At 32.0% G+C, this 19,346-nt stretch overlaps 2 protein-coding genes across 6 annotated transcripts in view; one reads left to right on the plus strand and one right to left on the minus strand.

Annotated features, from left to right (window-relative positions):
* The window catches only part of LOC114324407 (inactivation-no-after-potential D protein), a 74,484-nt gene that overhangs the window by 45,646 nt on the left and 9,492 nt on the right, over positions 1–19,346 (plus strand). For 2 of the 3 annotated variants that reach the window (XM_050647757.1, XM_050647758.1), the window contains exons 2-11: positions 8,587–8,735; positions 9,499–9,603; positions 13,804–13,932; positions 14,609–14,806; positions 15,479–15,569; positions 16,538–16,734; positions 17,233–17,327; positions 17,692–17,761; positions 18,426–18,485; positions 19,055–19,159. In XM_050647757.1, coding sequence (XP_050503714.1) covers positions 8,592–8,735; positions 9,499–9,603; positions 13,804–13,932; positions 14,609–14,806; positions 15,479–15,569; positions 16,538–16,734; positions 17,233–17,327; positions 17,692–17,761; positions 18,426–18,485; positions 19,055–19,159 — 1,194 coding nt within the window. In that variant the 5' untranslated portion in view covers positions 8,587–8,591. Of the gene's footprint in view, positions 1–6,820; positions 6,918–8,586; positions 8,736–9,498; positions 9,604–13,803; positions 13,933–14,608; positions 14,807–15,478; positions 15,570–16,537; positions 16,735–17,232; positions 17,328–17,691; positions 17,762–18,425; positions 18,486–19,054; positions 19,160–19,346 lie in introns of those variants that run through there. The other variant, XM_028272241.2, reaches the window with a different exon arrangement.
* LOC114324406 (uncharacterized) overlaps positions 1–19,346 on the minus strand; it is a 75,181-nt gene that overhangs the window by 42,090 nt on the left and 13,745 nt on the right. The window contains exon 1 of one of the 3 annotated variants that reach the window (XM_028272239.2): positions 2,145–2,295. The exons of the other annotated variants lie outside the window; for them this stretch is intronic. The gene's annotated coding sequence lies outside the window, so the exon portion shown is untranslated. Of the gene's footprint in view, positions 1–2,144; positions 2,296–19,346 lie in introns of those variants that run through there. 3 annotated transcript variants of the gene reach the window in all.

A 19,346-nucleotide genomic window follows, 5' to 3' on the forward strand; every position in this document is an offset into this window, starting at 1 on the left:
CCCAGAGCAATTACGAGTTCGCCGAAATTAAAAAAAAGTCAATGGTCAAGGTCAATCCAGTCAATGACCATTTTCCCGCATAATTTTCTAAGCCTGTACCGATTTGCCCCAAAAATTTGGCTATGGGTTCTACTTTACTCTCAATTTCAAAGTTGGCTCTGTGCCGTAGGGTTCTTTGACTCTGGGGACTACCGAGAGTATGTATTTTTTTTTATAAAAAATAACACCAGGAATGAATATATTATCAATAATTATTTAAGTAACTTTCATCCTACACATTTTTTTCTCAAAGTCAATACTTTTCGACTTATTTGCACGTGAAAGTGTTAACTTCTAACAATAAAAAATTGAAAGTTTCAACGTGGAATATTAATAAACCAATGCATTTTTTGCGGAATACCTTTTTTGTAGTGCTTGAAAAAATCTCATTTTTTTTAAAGTCTCTAGCACCAATCCTGATGGAGTTATGATAAAAATATGTTAGGTAGTATTTTATTTATAAACGAAAACGAGAAAGTCGCTTCCTAATTAGAATCTTAATTCAAAATTATTGTTAGTTACCCCTTTACAATTCACTTTATTAATGTACACTATTATAGTATGGTCTATCTAGATCTAGAAGTTGATCTGATGGTAACATTTCGGTTGTCTGGCCTTCGTATAATATGACAAAGCCATCTAACTCTTTGGGCTAGTCTTCTCCCAAATATTCTCTGCCGTCTGTATTCTCGCAGTTTAGCTCTTCTTGGCACACTTTTTTTTAGTATTGAATTTAGTGACCCAATCGCTCTCCTACTCTTCATTAATTTTTTGTCTATCTCTTTTCCTTCTTTTCCCGTGTTCGGTATGGTTACTACTAAGTATTCAAATTCTGAATATGTAATTATGCACTTAAAAAATGAAAAACAACAAGGCTCCAAGAGAGGATGGAATAAATACGGAAGCTATAAAACTTGGCATACGGAAGCTATAAAACTTGGCGGAATTTCTCTTCTGAAAAAAATACGACACCTCTTCACTCTCTGATTGTATAGTCAAAAAATTCCTATAGCTTGAAATAACTCCAATACAATTCTTCTGCATAAAAAGGGTGACAACATGAACCTAGAGAATTACAGGCCAATTTCTCTACTCAGTCATTTATACAAACTGTACACCAGAATAATAACCGATCGATTGGAAACAAAATTTGACTGTATCAGCCAAGAGAACAGGCTGGTTTTTGCCCTAACTACGGTACAAATGATCACCTACAGTGCGCCACTCTTTTTGTTTTTTTTTAAGCTAAATTTCTGATAATGTTTTTTTGAGTAATCCACAAAAAACTGTTTGAAAAAAGTATTTTTTTAAGTTGACATTTTCATTTGGAAAGAAGTGGAAAAGTATTAGGTAATCTTCAGAAAAAAATGTAAAAGACCGAAGTTGCTTAAAATTGGTTAAAATATTTTATCCGCAGTGTTATTTTTAATAAAAAAAATTAGCCCCGAGAAGGGTTAGCATCCCTCCAGGATAAAACGGCACAGGGTCAGGGCACAAACTTTGAAATTGAGGGTAATTAGAACATATTATAGCCCAATTTTACTGCCAGTCGGTGCACACTCAGAAAAATATGCGGGAAAAAGGTCATTGACTGGATGTCCCTTTTGCGAATTTTCGCGGACTCGAAATTGATTTTACACCCATAATTCCTTCGCAACTTTAGTCAGAATTGCCTATAGAATATATTTTTTTGATTTTTGATTTTTTTATTTAACTGAAAAAAAGGGGACACTTAGGGTGTTGTTTTTGAGTCGGAATATTTTGTCAATATTTTTTAATCCGGGCCTGGATTTCTTTTAATTACAAATAAATTACTCGATTGGACACCTTGAAGAATATTCGAGCGTCAAATATAAAGAAAATATACAGTGTGGTTAAAAAGTTATGAGCCAAATAAGAATTTGACAAAATAGATAAAACACCCAGTATCTTTGTTATTGATCAAGTGAGACTCATTAAGTATGAGGTTTTTGGGATCCCCTGAGTGACCCCTTTTTACAGTTAACGTATTATGTTACTTTCCCAAAAAAACACCTAGTATAGAAAAAAAATATTTTTTTGCCAAAAGGGTCATTATTCTGTAAATATGTTAAATTGAAACTTACGGTTTATTCCAATATTATAATCACTCTCATGTATATACATTAACTACCGCTGAAAGTTCGCTGTGTATTGGTATGAATATGTGTAATGAAAGGCCTTGATAATAGTGTAAACCGGATATGCTTTTGTTTAGTATCCGGGAAAGTACCAAATGGTTGGGGCCATTAAATGGTCATTGTTTGTCATATAAGAATTTATAACTGTGTAACCGATAGGATAGTCGACTAAATAAAATTCAATATATGCGTTTATTCAATTTACTAGTTTAAAGCCACAATTTTACTTTAAAATTCAGTATATTTGACGTTTCGATTTCCACTTCGGAAATCGTTCTCAAAACAAGTACCTAATTGGACTTCGTAAGTCCTAGGTTTTCACCCAAAGTAATCAAAAGTAGAACTGGAAGTCGATTTTTGAACTCTTCGTGTAACTTTGCGTCGATTGATACACAATTTTACCAATTTTGTCATTTTTACGAAACTTTGGGCCATTGTTTAAGGGCATAGGCGCAAAATGTCGCCTGTCAAAATGTTCATTGTGTTTTAAATGTATTCATTTTTTTCGAATCCTGAAAAAACTAATGAATATTTTTGAAAAATTTAAACGCAGCATGAAAGAATGCATTATTACTGAGCGCCGAAAGTCCCTGAAAACTTTTATAATGTTTAGTTAAATAAGTTACAGGGGTAAAAATAAAAAAGAAAATTTAGTGCGATTTTTAATTTGCAAAACTTTCATTCAAAAGAAACTTTTTATTTATTCTACGGGACTTTTGGCCCTCGGTAATAACGTAATCTTTTATTATGTAAAGTAAGTTTTGCAAATTTTAGAGATTTATAGGTAAAATTGTTTGTTACACATTTTTAAATCATGTTTAAACAAAATTCATGTAAGTCTCATTTTCAGCCCACACCGTACTTATGCCTATCACTTTTTTTCTTTTTATTACAACTTTAAGATAGCTTTAATGTTCTTCTTTCATTTCAAGTTTGTAGAAGATGTAGATTGTAACTTTAGAAAAATCTTTATACAGGGTGAGTCACCACTAACGGGACGGAAGATTACAGCGAAATGGTAAAAGATTTGAATTTTTTTTAAATTAATAGTGTGTAAGTTGATCAAAGCTACATTTTAAGATTATTTTGAAATATACAGGGTGTCCCAATAAATGGCGGCGTATCAAAGTTATATTTTTTCTTATGGAACACCCTATATTTTATTGCATTTTTAATTGTCCGTAAAAAATAAGGTATAGTTTCATAAGGCTTCCATATACCTATGTACAGAGTGTTCTGAGATATGTTGACTTTTCTTAAAATGTAGAGTTTAAAAAAAAGGCTTATTCTGAAGTTATTTAAGAAATTATAAAAAAATTGCTTTTACATCTAAATAGTTGAATATTGGTTGAATGTATTCCATGATTGATTATTACACATTTATTTACAGGGTGTTCACAATTTACAGTTTCATTATTGTATCATTCAATGTGTCATATGATGCTTATTTTAAATGGAACACCATGTATATTAGTAAATAATTATACTAAACAAATTTACCTCTTTCGATTGGTATATGGATGTCCTATATATAGGTCTCATAGTTTTTGCGTAATTTACAATTCTTTAATTCTTAATCAGTAAATCCATTTTAAAACAAAAGATGTAGTTAATTAATGTCATTGTATTGCATTGTCATTTCATGACAGTACGGTCTGGTAATTATCTTATAATTAATGTATTCCATGATTGATTATTACCCATTTATTTACAGGGTGCTCAAAATTTACAGTTTCATTATTGGATTATTCAATGTGTCATATGGTGCTTAATTTAAATAGAACACCGTATATTAATAAATTATCATACTAAACAAAGGTTCCTCTTTCGAATGGTATAGGGTGTTCTATAACTATGAGTCATAGTTTTTGCGTAATTTACAATTTTCTTAAACGGTAAATCGATTAAATATTTGTTTTAGAGTCACTCTCGATGTTTAAACACATTATCTTGGCATAGTTGGTATAAACGAGTGTAGTTGTAAATAAAAATGAAGGTATACTTTTAGTTGCTGATTTGTAAAATAAATTTGTTCATTATTGAAAATAATTAAATACATAACGAAACAAAGAATTTTATAAAACAAATACATAAATAATACAAAATGAACCATAAATTACTGTAAGTAAAAAATTATCAGTTATGCAATAAATGTTAAAAATGTTTACTTTCTTGTGCAATACAACAAGCGATTTTATCTTTAAATGATTTGCTTACATATAATTTAACATAGAGGGTGTTATAGACGCAAAAGCCTTCGAAATTCTGAATTGCATATCATCTGGAGTAGTAGGAAGTGTAGCATAAATACAATATTAAAAAAAACCGTTTAAAAAATCCATCTTTGTCAATCCTGGATCTTGGTGACCTAGGTGGCTTTCGGAGATAGCGTGATTGTTCATTTTTAGGAACAATTAAATTTGAATATCATACACGAATGTCTATATTTTTGATAATTACCAGTGGTAGGGGAGCAAAGTATGCTAAATGTGCAGTCACTCGAGCGCTTTGGGGACCTATTGGGTTGTGAAGAGTAAAGAGTTAAGTAAAGTTTTCCATTTTAGTGGGCGCTTGCCATTTTTTAATTTAATTTTCCATTTTCAACAACCGTTTTTTCCGATTATAACGCCGTCTATCCATAATTCGAAAAAATGTTTCGAATAAAAGATACTTATTTTTACGTAAGCAATCCAAATCTGCAATAAAAAATAAGGGCTCCTATTTAACATTTTATAGTAACCACCCACCCCACCTCCATGGAGGTCGTGTTTGGTGCCATTCGATAGATTTTTCAAAAATATTGAATAAGTGTATTTTACAGTTTTTCGATCTGATGTTCATTTCGCGAAATATCGCGGGATTCGTAATTAAAATATTAAATTTACCCCCCCCCCCACCCCTTTCCGTGGGAAGTCCTGTTTAGTATCATTCGATAGATTTTTAAAAAATATTGAGCACATATTTTTTAGTTTTTCGATCTGTCATTTATTTCGCGAAATATTCGCTTTTTTCTTCTGAAACTTTGGTACTCACCCGTTTCCTTACGACCGGCTCAAATCGTCAGATTTTTGAAATATACACTCTTTTGCATGTACTTAACTTACCTTATCTTAATCTGACAATTTCGATTTTTTTTAAGGCTGGATTTTTTTTTCGGGCCCCCCTTAACGAACTCCCCTGTGTTAAGAGCCAATATATGGTAGAGGTACATCTGCAGGGTACCAGGTTTCACCCATATGATAACCTGACGCGCTCGAGTAACTGCAAAAATCCCCGCTTGGGCTCCCCTACCACAGACCGTACTGTAATAAAATGACAATGTCATACAATGACATTAATTAACTACATCTTTTGTTTTAAAATCGATTTACCGATTAAGAATTTAAATAATTGCAAATTACGCAAAAACTATGAGACCTAGGTATAGGACATCCATACACCATTCGAAAGAGGTAAATCTCTTTAGTATAATTATTTATTAATATACATGGTGTTCCATTTAAAATAAGGATAATATGACATATTGAATAATCCAATAATGAAAGTGTAAATTTTGAACACTCTAAATAAATGCGTAATAATCAATAATGGAATACATTCGACCAGTATCCAACTATTTAAATTTAAAAATAATTATTTTATAATTTCTTAAATAACTTGAGAATTAGCCTTCTATTAAAACTTTAAATTTTAAGAAAAGTCAACATAACTCCGAACACTCTGTACATAGGTATAGGGAAGCCTTATGAAACTATACCTTATTTTTTGCGGACAATTAAAAAATGCAATAAAATACAGGGTGTTCCATAAGAAAAAATATAACTTTGATACGTCGCCATTTATTGGGACACCCTGTATATTTCAAAATAATTTTAGAATGTAGCTTTTATCAACTTACAAACTATTCATTTAAAATTTTTTACAAATATTTTACCATTTCGCTGTAATCTTCCGTCCCGTTAGTGGTGACTCACCCTGTATAAGGTTTTTTTTTGTAAAATTTTCTGAATTATTCAACTGTCAAGTCGGTTTTTTTCTAAAATTTATATTTTTGTAGGTATGTATTGTGTATTTAAAAAACAACCAATTTTGCAGTTCATTTGTTTAATAAAAAGTGAAGCATCCACTTTTGGAGTAGAACTTTATGATATGTTGATTATTAAACATTTCTTAATGAAATTACGAGAAGTTCCATCTTGTTTGATTTTTTCCGTTAGCAAAAAGTCCATTGGCTCCCTTAACTATTTCTTTCATATCATATGCTATATGCTACCCGTAGAATTACTGTAACTAATATTTTCGGACCTATGTTGTTGCAAAAAAAATTTAATTTGGGATAAACAAATAAAATAAAAAAGCGAAAATTTACCGGGTTTTGACCTTAATTTGTTAAAAGTAAGTACAAAAAATCGACTGCATTAAACATAATAGATTCTTGTTATTAAGGTCCATAATACAACTCAATTTCATTTGTCTAAACGAGTCAGTGGCACGAGAAACATTTTATTTCCCTAGACTAACATACCTGCTTTAAGTTTTCAAGGAACTTTTCGACCAAATAAGTAATAAGATTAAGAATATCGTATTTCTAACTAATTAAATTAAAAGTACATAATATATCAGTATACTCTTACCTAACTAACCAATATTGGATAATGGCAACGACACGCAAAATAACTTAGTGAAATATTTTCGTTTCTCCGTCATAGCCTACCACCTGTAAGTAAATTTTAAAACTTTATTCTCTCCATTTTTTCGATCCCTTGCTTTTTTCTCCAATCTCTCACGACTATGTCTGACAACCCAAGTAGCACCTAACGGGTTTAGTAAGTATTTTAAGGATGCTTTAAAACTGTAGAATAAAACTAAGTAAGGTTGCAATAAACTTACTTTGAGCATAAAAGGGCCCACACTGAAGGAGGTCAATAGAACCAAAAATGAAAACTTTCTTAAAACTTTGTTTTCTTAAGCAGCTGTTTTTAAAGCTGCCGTGGAGGTACTTTTAAAACCATTCTAAAAGACACTAAGTACACGCAGTTTTATAGCAAATCTAAAAAGGTTTCTTAAAGAGAGACTTTTAAAGACAATTTACCTTATTATAAATAAAAACTCTAATAAACTCTAAACTCTTCTTTAAATACTCCATATAGGCTAACAAATTTTTACATGTGTTTTAGTAGGTAGGTACGTATTTGTAACCTTAAAATAATAAAAAGTTATTTTGGACTGTCAAGGTAGGAAAATACTTGCGCACCCAACTTTATTGATAATGTTAACAAAAAGTTATACGTTGATAATGTTAACAAGAAGTCGGTAAATTAGTAGTATTTTTACGTTTTTCGTGAATATTTCAAAAACTATGCTTTAGCGTAAACAATGTTCTATACAAAACTGTTCTACATAAAATTTAGAACAAAAAAGGTTTATGATTGTTATAAAATCAACGGTTCCAGAGTTACGGAGGGCGAAAAGTGGAGGTTTTCGATAATTTTTATATTTTTTGGGCAATTTTATATTATTACTGATGAAAGAAATTTTCTTTAACAGGATTGTGTTTTGTAAATAAAATTTGCTATTTCAGTGGCCGATGGTATGTTAGTGATAAGCCCTTGAAGAAACGTCAACCTCACCACCCAAAATCATCATCAATTGCCCCAAAAATATAAAAAGTATCCAAAACCTCCACTTTTCACCTTCCGTAACTCTGGAACCGTTGATTTTATAACAATTATGTGTCGGACCTTTTTTGTTTTAAATTGTTTGTAGAATATTTTTGTATAGACCATTGTTTACGCTAAAGCATAGTTTTAGAAATATTGACGAAAAACGTTAAAAAAACTACTAATTTACCGACTTCTCCCCCATCTCCCTCCCAAACCGGACGCACAAAATGGTGTAACTTTTTACTGAACAATATGTGGACAATATAGAACAATTTGGTGTTGGAGGAAAACTTTTATTGGATGTCTGGGTTAGGCCTTTTTTTGGACCAATTATAATATACTATCTCCGTTCCTATAACTTTGGAACCGTTCATTTTAGAAGAATTATGCATAGGGCCTTTTTTATTTCAAATTTAATGTAGAACATTTTTTTATAGAAGGTTGTTCATGCTAAACCGCATACTTTTAGAAATACTGACGAAAAACGTAAAAAACTACGAATTTGCCGATTTCTCCCCTTCCCCCCCCCCCCTCCCAAACCCGACGCTGAAAATGGTGTGACTCTGAACATTATGTGGACCATATAGAACAATTTGGTGTTGGAGGATAACTTTCACTTTGGATGTATGGGTTTTTCCATCTTTTGGATCAATTATCATACTAAAAATATGCAATATATATGTAATTACAATATTCTATTATAATTCAGTATTCATTTCTTTCAGACAAAATGGCGGTGATTCGGCAAACCAGCTATAACTCCGATGTTAATAAACTACGAAAAAAATTACAAAATCATTGGGGTACTATACAAACTGTACAATTGTACAGGAAATGTAAAGAAAACTTGGGCATTACTGCAGTAGAAGGAAAGGTAAATATCTAGGTAGTAGGAGAAGGTGGTCTGAGATAACATAGGTTTTGAAAATAATGAGTTTTAGGAAACTCATCATAGTCTAGCTAGGTGCCAGCTAGATCACCGTGGCCTTTTCAGTTGTGTCGAGTCCACCCAATTTTTTTTTATGTATTTTGGCAGCTGATTGCAAATTTTGAGGGTGGATTTCGATCCGAGTGGTTAAACAATTGTTATAAATAATTTAATTGTTTATACATTGTTTGTAAGGCTCTAGCTCGAAAACTAGGAGAAACAAAATTTTTTCAAATAAAATTTGTTCCTTAATAAAAAACAAACAAAACGGCTTTTACCAAACTTTAATCCAATAATTCTAACTCGAGATATGTAAAATTAGTGCAAAATGGTTGCAAAATAAGAATATTTCGAAGCTTTTTCAATGGTAACTCGGCTTTGACGCATGCAAATGACCTTTACAAAGTCTCATCTTACAGCTTAATTTATAGACTTCCAAACAAAATTTGTTAAACTACTTTGTCTTACATTGTTTGACCACTCGGATCGAAATCCACCCTCGAAATTAGTAATCAGGTAGCAAAAATACTTTAAAAGAACTTTGGGTGGACCCATAAAAATTAAAAAGGCCACGATAACCTAGCTGACGCCTAGATTAATTAGATTTTCTTCTTTTTTTTATTATGTGTCTTTTTGTATAATTTACAGTCCTTAATTTTACTTTTCTGTAAAATCATCTACATAAATGAAATAATCTATTTTATTACAGGTTAAATTAGAAACATCGTACGGTATATACTCTGAAGATATTTTGGGCATATTTATAAAAGCCGTTTTATCAAACAGCTGCGCAGAAAAAACGGGAAAATTTAAAGTAAGTTAAGCTCTATATACTACTCGTTCACTCAGCTTTGGAATATTTTGACAGAATCATTGTCGGCAATGGCGGATATAGACATTTGCCTTGGGAGGGTAAATTTGCATTAGGGGGGAAATTCCAATGAAACACCTACCAAAATACATAAAAAAGATAGACCCAAACTACATACAAGACATAAATAATAACTTATAATATGCATTCTTCTTCTACGGCACTACAGCCCAAATTGAGCCTTGGCCTCCTTTATTTTTTGCCTCCACCCTTGTAGTCGAGGAAATGAAGCTGAAAAAATGGCAAAACCTCGCAATTTTTTCGTCCAGCATCGATTTGTACAAAAATTTGGGATTAGGCTCATTTCACCCTCTAGTTCATTTTCTATATTGAGCCGTTGTACGCTTTTAGTTTTTTAAGGGTGAAAACTACCCTTAATTGTAAAAAATTATAAAATAAATTATAAATTTTAAACTTTAATATTGTCAACATTTGGTTCTTATTAGTTACATAATGATTGTTTTATGCTTTAAGATATAATATCATAATATTTCAACCCTTAAAACCACCCTTGTTGGAGCTATATAAAAAAATTTACTTATCCTAAAAGAATAATTTCGGCTTGCATCGATTTACATAAAAATTTGGGACTAGGATCATCTCACCCTGTACTTCATATTCTATATCATGCTTAAGGGCGTTGATTATTTTTAGGGGTGTAAACTACCCCTTATTGTCAAAAATTATATAAAAACATTGTAAACTTTAATATGGGTAAAATTTGGTTTTGATTGGTTAAATAATGATTGTTTTATACTTTAGGATATAATATCATAATATTTTTACCCTGAAAAACCACCCTTAATAACATTACAGTTTTTATAAGTAGATATTTTAATAGATCTATACAGAAAAAAGTAGAATTAAAGAATTACAAAAACATTTATTTACAGAAAAATACGAATTTACAAATATGTACAAATACAAATACAAATAGTTTTTTAGTCATCTTCCAGTATACGAACCGGTTCTGTGGTATTATACATACATTGAATATTATCCATAAGCGGACTATCCGAATTTTTCGAAAAAAAAATTCGTTTTATAAACATAGCTCCTTCATTTTTGGCGATAAAAAGTTTATTCAAAAATGACTTTATAGGATTTTTGAAGAGTTGTAAGTCTGTGTAAACTAAATTTCGTAAGATCTCTTAGTTTTTAATTAGGGTGGGTTTAAAGGGCTCGAATAAGGGGGTGTTTGCTCGTAAATAGAGGTTTTAAACAGCTATATCTCGCTAACTGTTCACTGTAATGAAAATATATGCACAATGGAATTTTAGTTATTAAAAAAGCTACAATTTAGTAGTCTATAATTTTTTTCAGATCTCCAGTATTTTCGGAGATATTTTGAAGTAAAAGGTGAAAAATGGGAAATTCCAAAAACATTATTTTTCTTTAAACTCTAATTTTTCTAAAATTAGGCCTTTTAAATAGGTCAAAAATCTTGGGTATATTGATAATACAAATATAAAAGGAATTACAGAAAGGTGAAGACCAATTTTTAATTAGGAGGGTAGTTAGGGGATTGTTTTCACTGATTTTTTCATAGAGAAAAGCAGGTACCAAATTTTTTTGATCATAAGTCGCCTAATTTTCAGGCTAGAAACTTTTTATTATTATTTTTTGAGAGGTCTAACTGTATACTTAAAAAAAAGATTATTTAAGTTTTCCTTGGAAAATGCAAAGTTTTTCCGTTATTTTACTTTGAATATTTCAAATTATGCATTTGACGAAAAAAGCTAACTTTTAACATGCCGTATCTCGGTTTGTATTAGTCTTAAAGATATTACAGAAAAGCAATTTGGTTTATGTTACTAAAAGGTACAAATTTGATATCTACAGTTTTTTTGATTAAATGCATATTTTTCGAGCTATTCTCAAAAAACCCTCTAAAAAAGTCGATTTTTTCATCGAAAAACTGTTACTTTCAAGAGCGAATAACTCGAAAAATATTAGTTTTACGAAGAAAATGTAAAAAACATTTTTTTCTTAGAATTACTTTTTACATCGATTCACATAGTTAAAATGTAATAAAAAATTCCCGCCCCCGAGATGGGCTGGCAACCACCCCCAAGGTTTTAGCGTACAGCGGCATGATATAGAAAATGATCCTTGGACTATTCCTCACCTTCTCTGAAAATTTCAAGTAAATCCATGCTGGACGAAAAAATTGCGAGCCAAAATGCTTCATTTCCTCGACTATTGCTTGTCTGTGACTGCTCTTCTCCATACACGGACTCCTAAAAGGGCTTGTGCGTCGCTGTTTACTATATCTTCCCAGCGCTTTCGTGGCTTCCCAACCGGTCTCTTTCCTTGCATTCTAGCATTCAGTGCTCGTTTTGGTAGCCTATTCTCTCCCATTCTTATCACATGTCCGGCCCATTACAATCTTTGTGTTCTACTGAAGTCTGACAGGGGTGTTTCCTTATAAAGTTGATAAAGCTCGTTGTTGTATCGACTTCTGAAGATTCCGTTTTCCCTCACAGGTCCTAGTATTCTCCCTAAGTACTTTCCTTTCGAATGTGTCGAGTTTGTTTTTGGATGTTTCTTTCAGGACCAGGCTTCACTGCCATATCATGTTATTGGTCAAATTAAGGTTTTATAGATTCTCATCTTTGTATTTCGGTGGACACTTTTAGACCGAAATATATGGGAGAGGGTAAAATAAGCTCTGTTTGCCTGCGTTATTCTCTTCCGTATTTCTCGATCTTCTGATCCGTCGGCATATATTTCAACTCCCAGGTATGTAAATTTTTCAACCGTTTCAATACAATGTCATCTTCATGTATAATGTTTTTTGGGACTATATTTCTTCTTGTCTGAGTCATTATTTTTGTTTTTTTTTCTGTGTTATTTTCCAGACCTAGCATTTTTGTTTGTGTTTTTAACTCTGCATATGTTTCCTGTGCTCCTGTTGATGTTCTACTCATAATATTAATATCATCAGCATAAGCGGCCAGTTGAACCGTTCGGTTGGTCAGTAGATTTCCTCGTCCAGTTTGCATTTGCCTAACCGCATACTCCACTGCCAGGTTAAACAATGTTGGGGCCAACAGTCCCTGCTTTAGTCCCCCTGCTTTAGTCCCTGCGAAATGTTGAAAAAGTCTGTCTGGTGGTATTCGTACACATGCCTGAGTTTCATCCATTGTGGCTTTAATGAGTCTTATTAGCTTGTGTGGTATTGCCAATTCAGCCAATATATAGTATAGTTTGTTCCTTTTGACTGAGTCGTATGTCTGTTTGAAATCTACAAACTCGTTGTGAACATCAACATCGTGTTCCCATGCTTTGCTCAAGATCTGTTTGGCTGTAAATATTTGATCCAGTGTCGATCTTCCCCGTCGGAAGCCCGTCTAATACTCTCCAATAATATTTTCTGCTAGTGGTTGGAGCCGCTGGTTTATAATATACGTGATGACTTTATATGCTGTACATAGTAGAGAGATTCCACGGGAGTTTTTGCACTGGAGTTTGTCTCCTTTTTTATAGATCGGGCATACTATACTTTTCTTCCAGTCGTCAGGTATTTTCTCTTCTTGCCATACGTCTTTGATGAGCGCGTGGATGTGACTTGCTAGGTGGTCGCCACCTACCTTATATAGTTCTGCTGGTATTTCGTCAACTCCCGGAGCTTTATTGTTTTTCTGGGCCTTAATGACTTCGAGAACTTCCTCTATGGTTGGAGCTTCTACTCCATTCTCTTCTACGTAGACCATGCCCATTTCATCTTCCATGTCTACTTGAGTTCCAAGTAGTGTCTGAAAATAATGCTTCCAGGTTTCTGGATAATATGCATTAAGTTCCCTTAATTTTACTATCTAGAAAATGGCTTTTGCTAAACTGTTGGGTTGAATTTGTCTATCTGTGAGCAAATTTATTAATATGTAATATAACACAACTGTAAACATTTAAAGGGTTTTTACCCAAAACATTTTGGTGGCTCAGGAATGCTATTTTTTGGCTTTTAGTAACACTGATGATGGATTTCTTAATCTGAAAACGTTCTGTGATGTAATGTAACCCTTATTTAGGGAATTTTAAATATACCTTTTACAAAAATCTCATTTTTTGTTATTTATGCTATACAGCTAGCTACAGGAATTTTATTTTCCTCGTGGATTTTATAATATATTGTTTTGTTAGACAGGTGACCGAATTTTGGAAATAAATGGAGTTGACTTAAAAGAAGCTAGTACCGAGCAAGTTTTACAGCTAATTGGAAATTCGGAAAGTCCCATTTCATTTGTTATACAGTCACTTTTACCACCTTTGGTAAGTATAAAATACAAAGTTATAACGTAAAGAATATTCTATACTAAAAGCTATTATGGGAATATTAATATAAATTTGAAGTCCCGAAACGTTTCCATTTACTCCATAATAAATTTATCAAAGTTTATGAAAGTTGAATATCGATATAAAAATATCGATAAAATTTTAAAATATATCGATATGTTTAATGTATCGATACATCGTTGCCATCAGTAGACACGAGAGCCCGGAGGGCTCGAGTGAGTATTGCCGATTGGAAACAAGTTTAAGAAAAAATCGGAGAATTATTTTCTTATTTATTCTTACTATCGTGTGACATTCGACAGATTATTTTTTAATACTTACGTATAAAATTCAAGTCTTTGTATAAAAACATTCAGTGACATTTATCCCCATTGATGTGACACACATTTTTAACTTGTCAACGTGAGCAGCACAGTTTAGCAAATATTCCAGACGAAGATATCAATAAAATATTAGTTAAAATTATTTATAAATACTTACTAAAAATACGTACTTAGTACTTTTTTTATGTGCACATTTGTACTAAGATAAGTTAGGTACAATCACACTATTTTTGGTCCCAGAATATGTGGTACAATTTATGACCTGTATTTTTGTTACACCCTGTATAATTATCTTCAGTCTAATTGTAGATTGTTTTATTTTATTATAGATGTTTAATGATGTGCAATCAATTACACCGATACAATCTGTAGAAATAAATAGAGAGATAACACAGACAACTGAAACAGAACATCATGAAAAACATAATAAGAGTCAACCATTATCCGAATCAGAAAGTGAAGATGATGATGATGAGGAGGACGTTCGAGACTTGGAGGGTAGAACTATGACCGCTAAGGGATACATGGTAAATAAGTTATATTAGATAACATAAGACTACAGGCTACAGATTTTAGTTACATTCACCAAATCTAAGTAATTTACAAAATTTTAAAAACGTATTTAGAAAAATATTTGGAATTTTGACAAAATTACTCTAACCGGGGTTTAATCGGGACAGAAAATACCGGCCCTAGATGAGTTTCATGCTTCAACATTAATCGTTAAAAATACTTTTCTTACGAAAAAAGTAATTCAATAGATTTATTAAAATTATAAACAGTAAATTAAACACGCTAATCATATTTTCCATTTACCTGCACTCTATTTAATGAATTAAAGTAATCTTATAAGATAATTCGATAATAAATTTATACATAGCGTGCTCATTTTACGAGTATAATATTGTTGCTACCAAGATGATGATCATATTTTAAGTTATTGGTACGAATAGTAACTGATTTATGTATATATAGTATTTTTACTACAAAAGCGTTATTACGTAGGTTAAAATTTTTGACGTAAGAGAACTGTCAAAACATTAGAATGTGACTTTTCATTATATGAAAATACTGGCAATAATGAAAAGTCACATTCTAATGTTTTGACAGTTCTCTTAAGTCAAAAATTTTGACCTACGTAACATCGCTTTTGTAGTAAAAATACTATATACCTATACCTAACCTATATACTTTTTTAGATCGATAGGGCCAGCGCTGGAAACGTTACAAGAACTAAGGATGAGATCCTTAATGATTCGGAAGAAGAAGATTTGTTTGGATATACAATGAGTAAGTCGACAGAATATGCATTTTCACAAATAATTGTAAAATAAATTTTATCTTCTTCTCTTATATGCTGATTATTGATATCGTACTATATACTGTCTGCTCGGCTTGTATAATACCGTCAAATAGGAAGAACCAGCACAGATTTTCAAGTTAAGGGTACGAACATGCCTAAGATACCTACATGGATGAGCGCGGTGTAGGTCGCGATCGCGGTCGAGGTTTACATTACATCGATGATTTACATCCTTGGTATGTGCGATCTTATAAGAAAATTAAGGTTTGTTTTGACATTCCTAAGACCTAAGACCTTCGTTACCAGAACTGTATTGTTTTAGTTTCATAGCGGAGATTCTTCTTTACTGGCCATTCTTACAGCTGATTATTGTTTAATGACATTTCATTACGAATCTTAATGCGTTAGTAGCTCCTTAGCTCTCTTCTGATATAATGTTACTGCTTTCTTCTTCTTGATGTCCCTATCGGTGACGAATGTTGGCGATCATCATGGCAATATTTTATCTACAGCAGCGCGAAAAAATTGCACAGAAGTTTTGTTGAACCAGGTTTTGAGGTCCTTTAACCAAGAAATTCATTCTTCTGAGGACCTCTTCATTTGTGATCCGGTCAGTCGATGGGATTTTACATCTCAAATGCTTCCAATCTTCTGCACATATCTACGATTCAAGGTTTACGATTCAGCACCATAAAAATAGGACAGAGATGGCGTAGCATCGCAGCATTCTTACTTGTATGTCAAGAGAGAGTTTGTGACTCTTAAAGAAGTCCCCACCCCCACCAGGTTAAATGTGGATCTAGCTTTTTCGATGCGTGTTCTTATCTTTTGGTTGTTGGTCCATTTCTCATTTTTTACTACTTAAATAGTCTTTAAATAAATTGTTTATTAAATTGGATTGTACAATCTATTTAATTTAGCAACATATATTTTGAAAAAAAAACTCAATTTTTAGGTAAAATAAAAAAGAAATATTTAAATGTAAGCCATCACATAGTCACTGCTCAATTGGAACGGTTCTCTCAAGAAATAGGCCTCAGCTTAGCTGGCCATAAAGATAGAAATTGTATGGCCGTTTTTGTTGCCGGTCTTAATCCGCAGGGATCTGCCTACAAATCAGGGGACATTAAAGTTGGTGATGAAATTCTTGAGGTAATGTTAGAATTTTCATTAGAATATGCTTTTTTAAAATAAATAATTAATCATGTTCCATATTATAGGAATGGCGGTTATTGTCAAAATACAGGTTTTCGGTTATACCGTTTTTTTTTAATTACGATTTAACCGGTCACCAAAATCGGTTAGTCAGTCCAAAAACCGGTATTCGGTTTTTTTTAGTCAATAGTCAATACCCATTAGTTTACATTACAATATTCCTTTTATATGCACTTTAGTTTGCGATAAATCACGTGCGTGTAAATAAATTAAAAATAAAGGCTAATAATTAAATACTTAGAGAAATCATTTCGGTATATGTAATATGTTTTTATTAAATATGGTAGTGTGGCATACATTTTGTGGCATGATTTTTTAATTTTTGAAAATCGGATACAAATACTATTGTTAATAAAGGTGATCAAGTGACTGACCCTTCCAGAACGTAATAAACGATTTCCGCTGTACATTGGTACCTAACTATTTTTTTTTTAGATAAATGGTGTCGTACTACAAGGCCGCTGCCATCTTAATGTCTCCACTATAATAAAAGGACTACCAGGACCAATACTTAAAATAATTTTATTAAGGTAAGTTATGATTTAATTTAGCATATAAAACGGGTTAATCTAGGAGCCAGGGCTAATTTGTGGCCTATCAAACTGTTGCAGAGTGTATGCTTAAGGTCGATTCACACACACCCGTTACCGTACCATGAATTTGAACGGGACATAATTCTAGCGGAAGTCGTAATCACGGGCAGGCGAAGCACTGATCCGACACTGTCCCGTTATAGTCACGTCACGGGTGTGTGTGAACCGACTCTTAGGTATTTTTTAAATTAGTGTTATTCCAAAAAAATCACAAATTAATTAACTCATAATTTAAGTAGCCGTTTTCTTTTGAACAAGTATAAAACAAAAAAAGTTTTGTCAATAATTTTACTTGTTTCAGAAAAAAAACTGGTATAGACGATATAGCTGTTAAGCCTATTACACAATTTCCTATTGCAGATATCGATGCTGTAAGTTGATTTTAGTGTTTTACAAGTAACAATTATTTTTATGCATATACATATACAATCATCATCATTATCAAGCTGCACGCGTCCGCTGATGGACATAGGTCTCCCTCAGCTCTCTCGATACGATAAAAATATAAGGGTACATCCTTCCTTTTTTTCAAATTATTAAAAAAATGTACTTGAATCGGTACATGATGTTGATAAATGTTACTGGTAAAACGGTTCAAGTGCAGATGTTAACTATTACTAATCATTTTTATCCCAGCTCTAAAGTGTAACTACAACTGCGTTGCATAAATCTTAATTAGTCTTCAAAATTCGTCACAAATTTAATATTTATTTACTTGAAATTAATCCTGTATTAACATGTGTTTTTACAGAATACTAAAAATAGTTTTGTGGTAAAACGATTCAAGCGCTCATAAACCCGTTTACTACTAATGCAAACTGCAATTTTTTTCATTAAATTAAATATAATGGCGATAGATAGTGACTGTAGGCCGAGATATGCTTGAATCCTTTTACCACCAAGTTATAATACCATTTAAGTATGCGAATCTGTGCTTCGAGCATATTTTTTAGAAAACTGCACTTAAACCATTTTACTTCTAGCCCCCTCAATTATATTATTATAAATATTTCACGACTAGGTATCTTATTGTAGGTATCCGAGGAATCTTTTAAAGATAAATTTCCCAACGTTCGTACAGTTGCTCTAAGAAAGGTAGGCAAATATTATATCATTTATTACTATTATGCTCGAAGAAAATTAGTTACTTTTTTAAAAATTCAAATAAAATGAAACTTAAGTAAAAAGTTACGAAGCAAGAAAAACTCTGAGATTTTTCCTCGTGATTTACTATGGAATCACTAACACGAGAATTTTACTGTCACCATTGCATGTGGTTGTCTTTTTAAAGACAAATCACATGCTGTGATTTTTGTGTGACAGGTATTCTTGAGTTAAAGTTTATATCATGCAATCGAATGAGCTATCTTTCAATAAGGTCGTCCCAGGAACGCAACTCATAAATATTGACTAAATTAAATTATCAGAAGATTTTTTTTACTAAGCAACGACATTTTTTAATTTAATTATATTTTGTATTTTGATAACGGCGTCCGAGGTGAAAGTCGAAAGCTAATAAAATCATTTTTTAAGTTAAATTGTGGCTTATTTCCCAGTCAGAATAATAAATTACATAAATGGCACAAATAAATAGCTTCAGAACAATATTAATATTACAGTGTTTTAAGCGTTTTAATCAAATATTAATTGTCTTTAATTTAAAGGAACCCACCCATAGTCTGGGAATAATGATAATAGAAGGAAAACATGCTGGAGTTGGCAAGGGGATATTCATTTCTGACATTCAAGAAGGTGGTACCGCTGAAAAGGTAATACATATTGTAAACTTAATTGATTTTACTCTATTATTTGTTTATGATATATTTATTAATTACTAATTCATCCTTGGACATACTAAATCCTACTAAACGAATTGACCTAAGAATGAAAGATCTAAACTGGCTAGTCAGTAGGAAATTGAAACCGAACCTAGAAAAATCCTTGTCTACAAAGCTG

Source organism: Diabrotica virgifera, chromosome 3, assembly GCF_917563875.1.
Source record: "Diabrotica virgifera virgifera chromosome 3, PGI_DIABVI_V3a".
Taxonomy (NCBI): Eukaryota; Metazoa; Arthropoda; class Insecta; order Coleoptera; family Chrysomelidae; genus Diabrotica; species Diabrotica virgifera.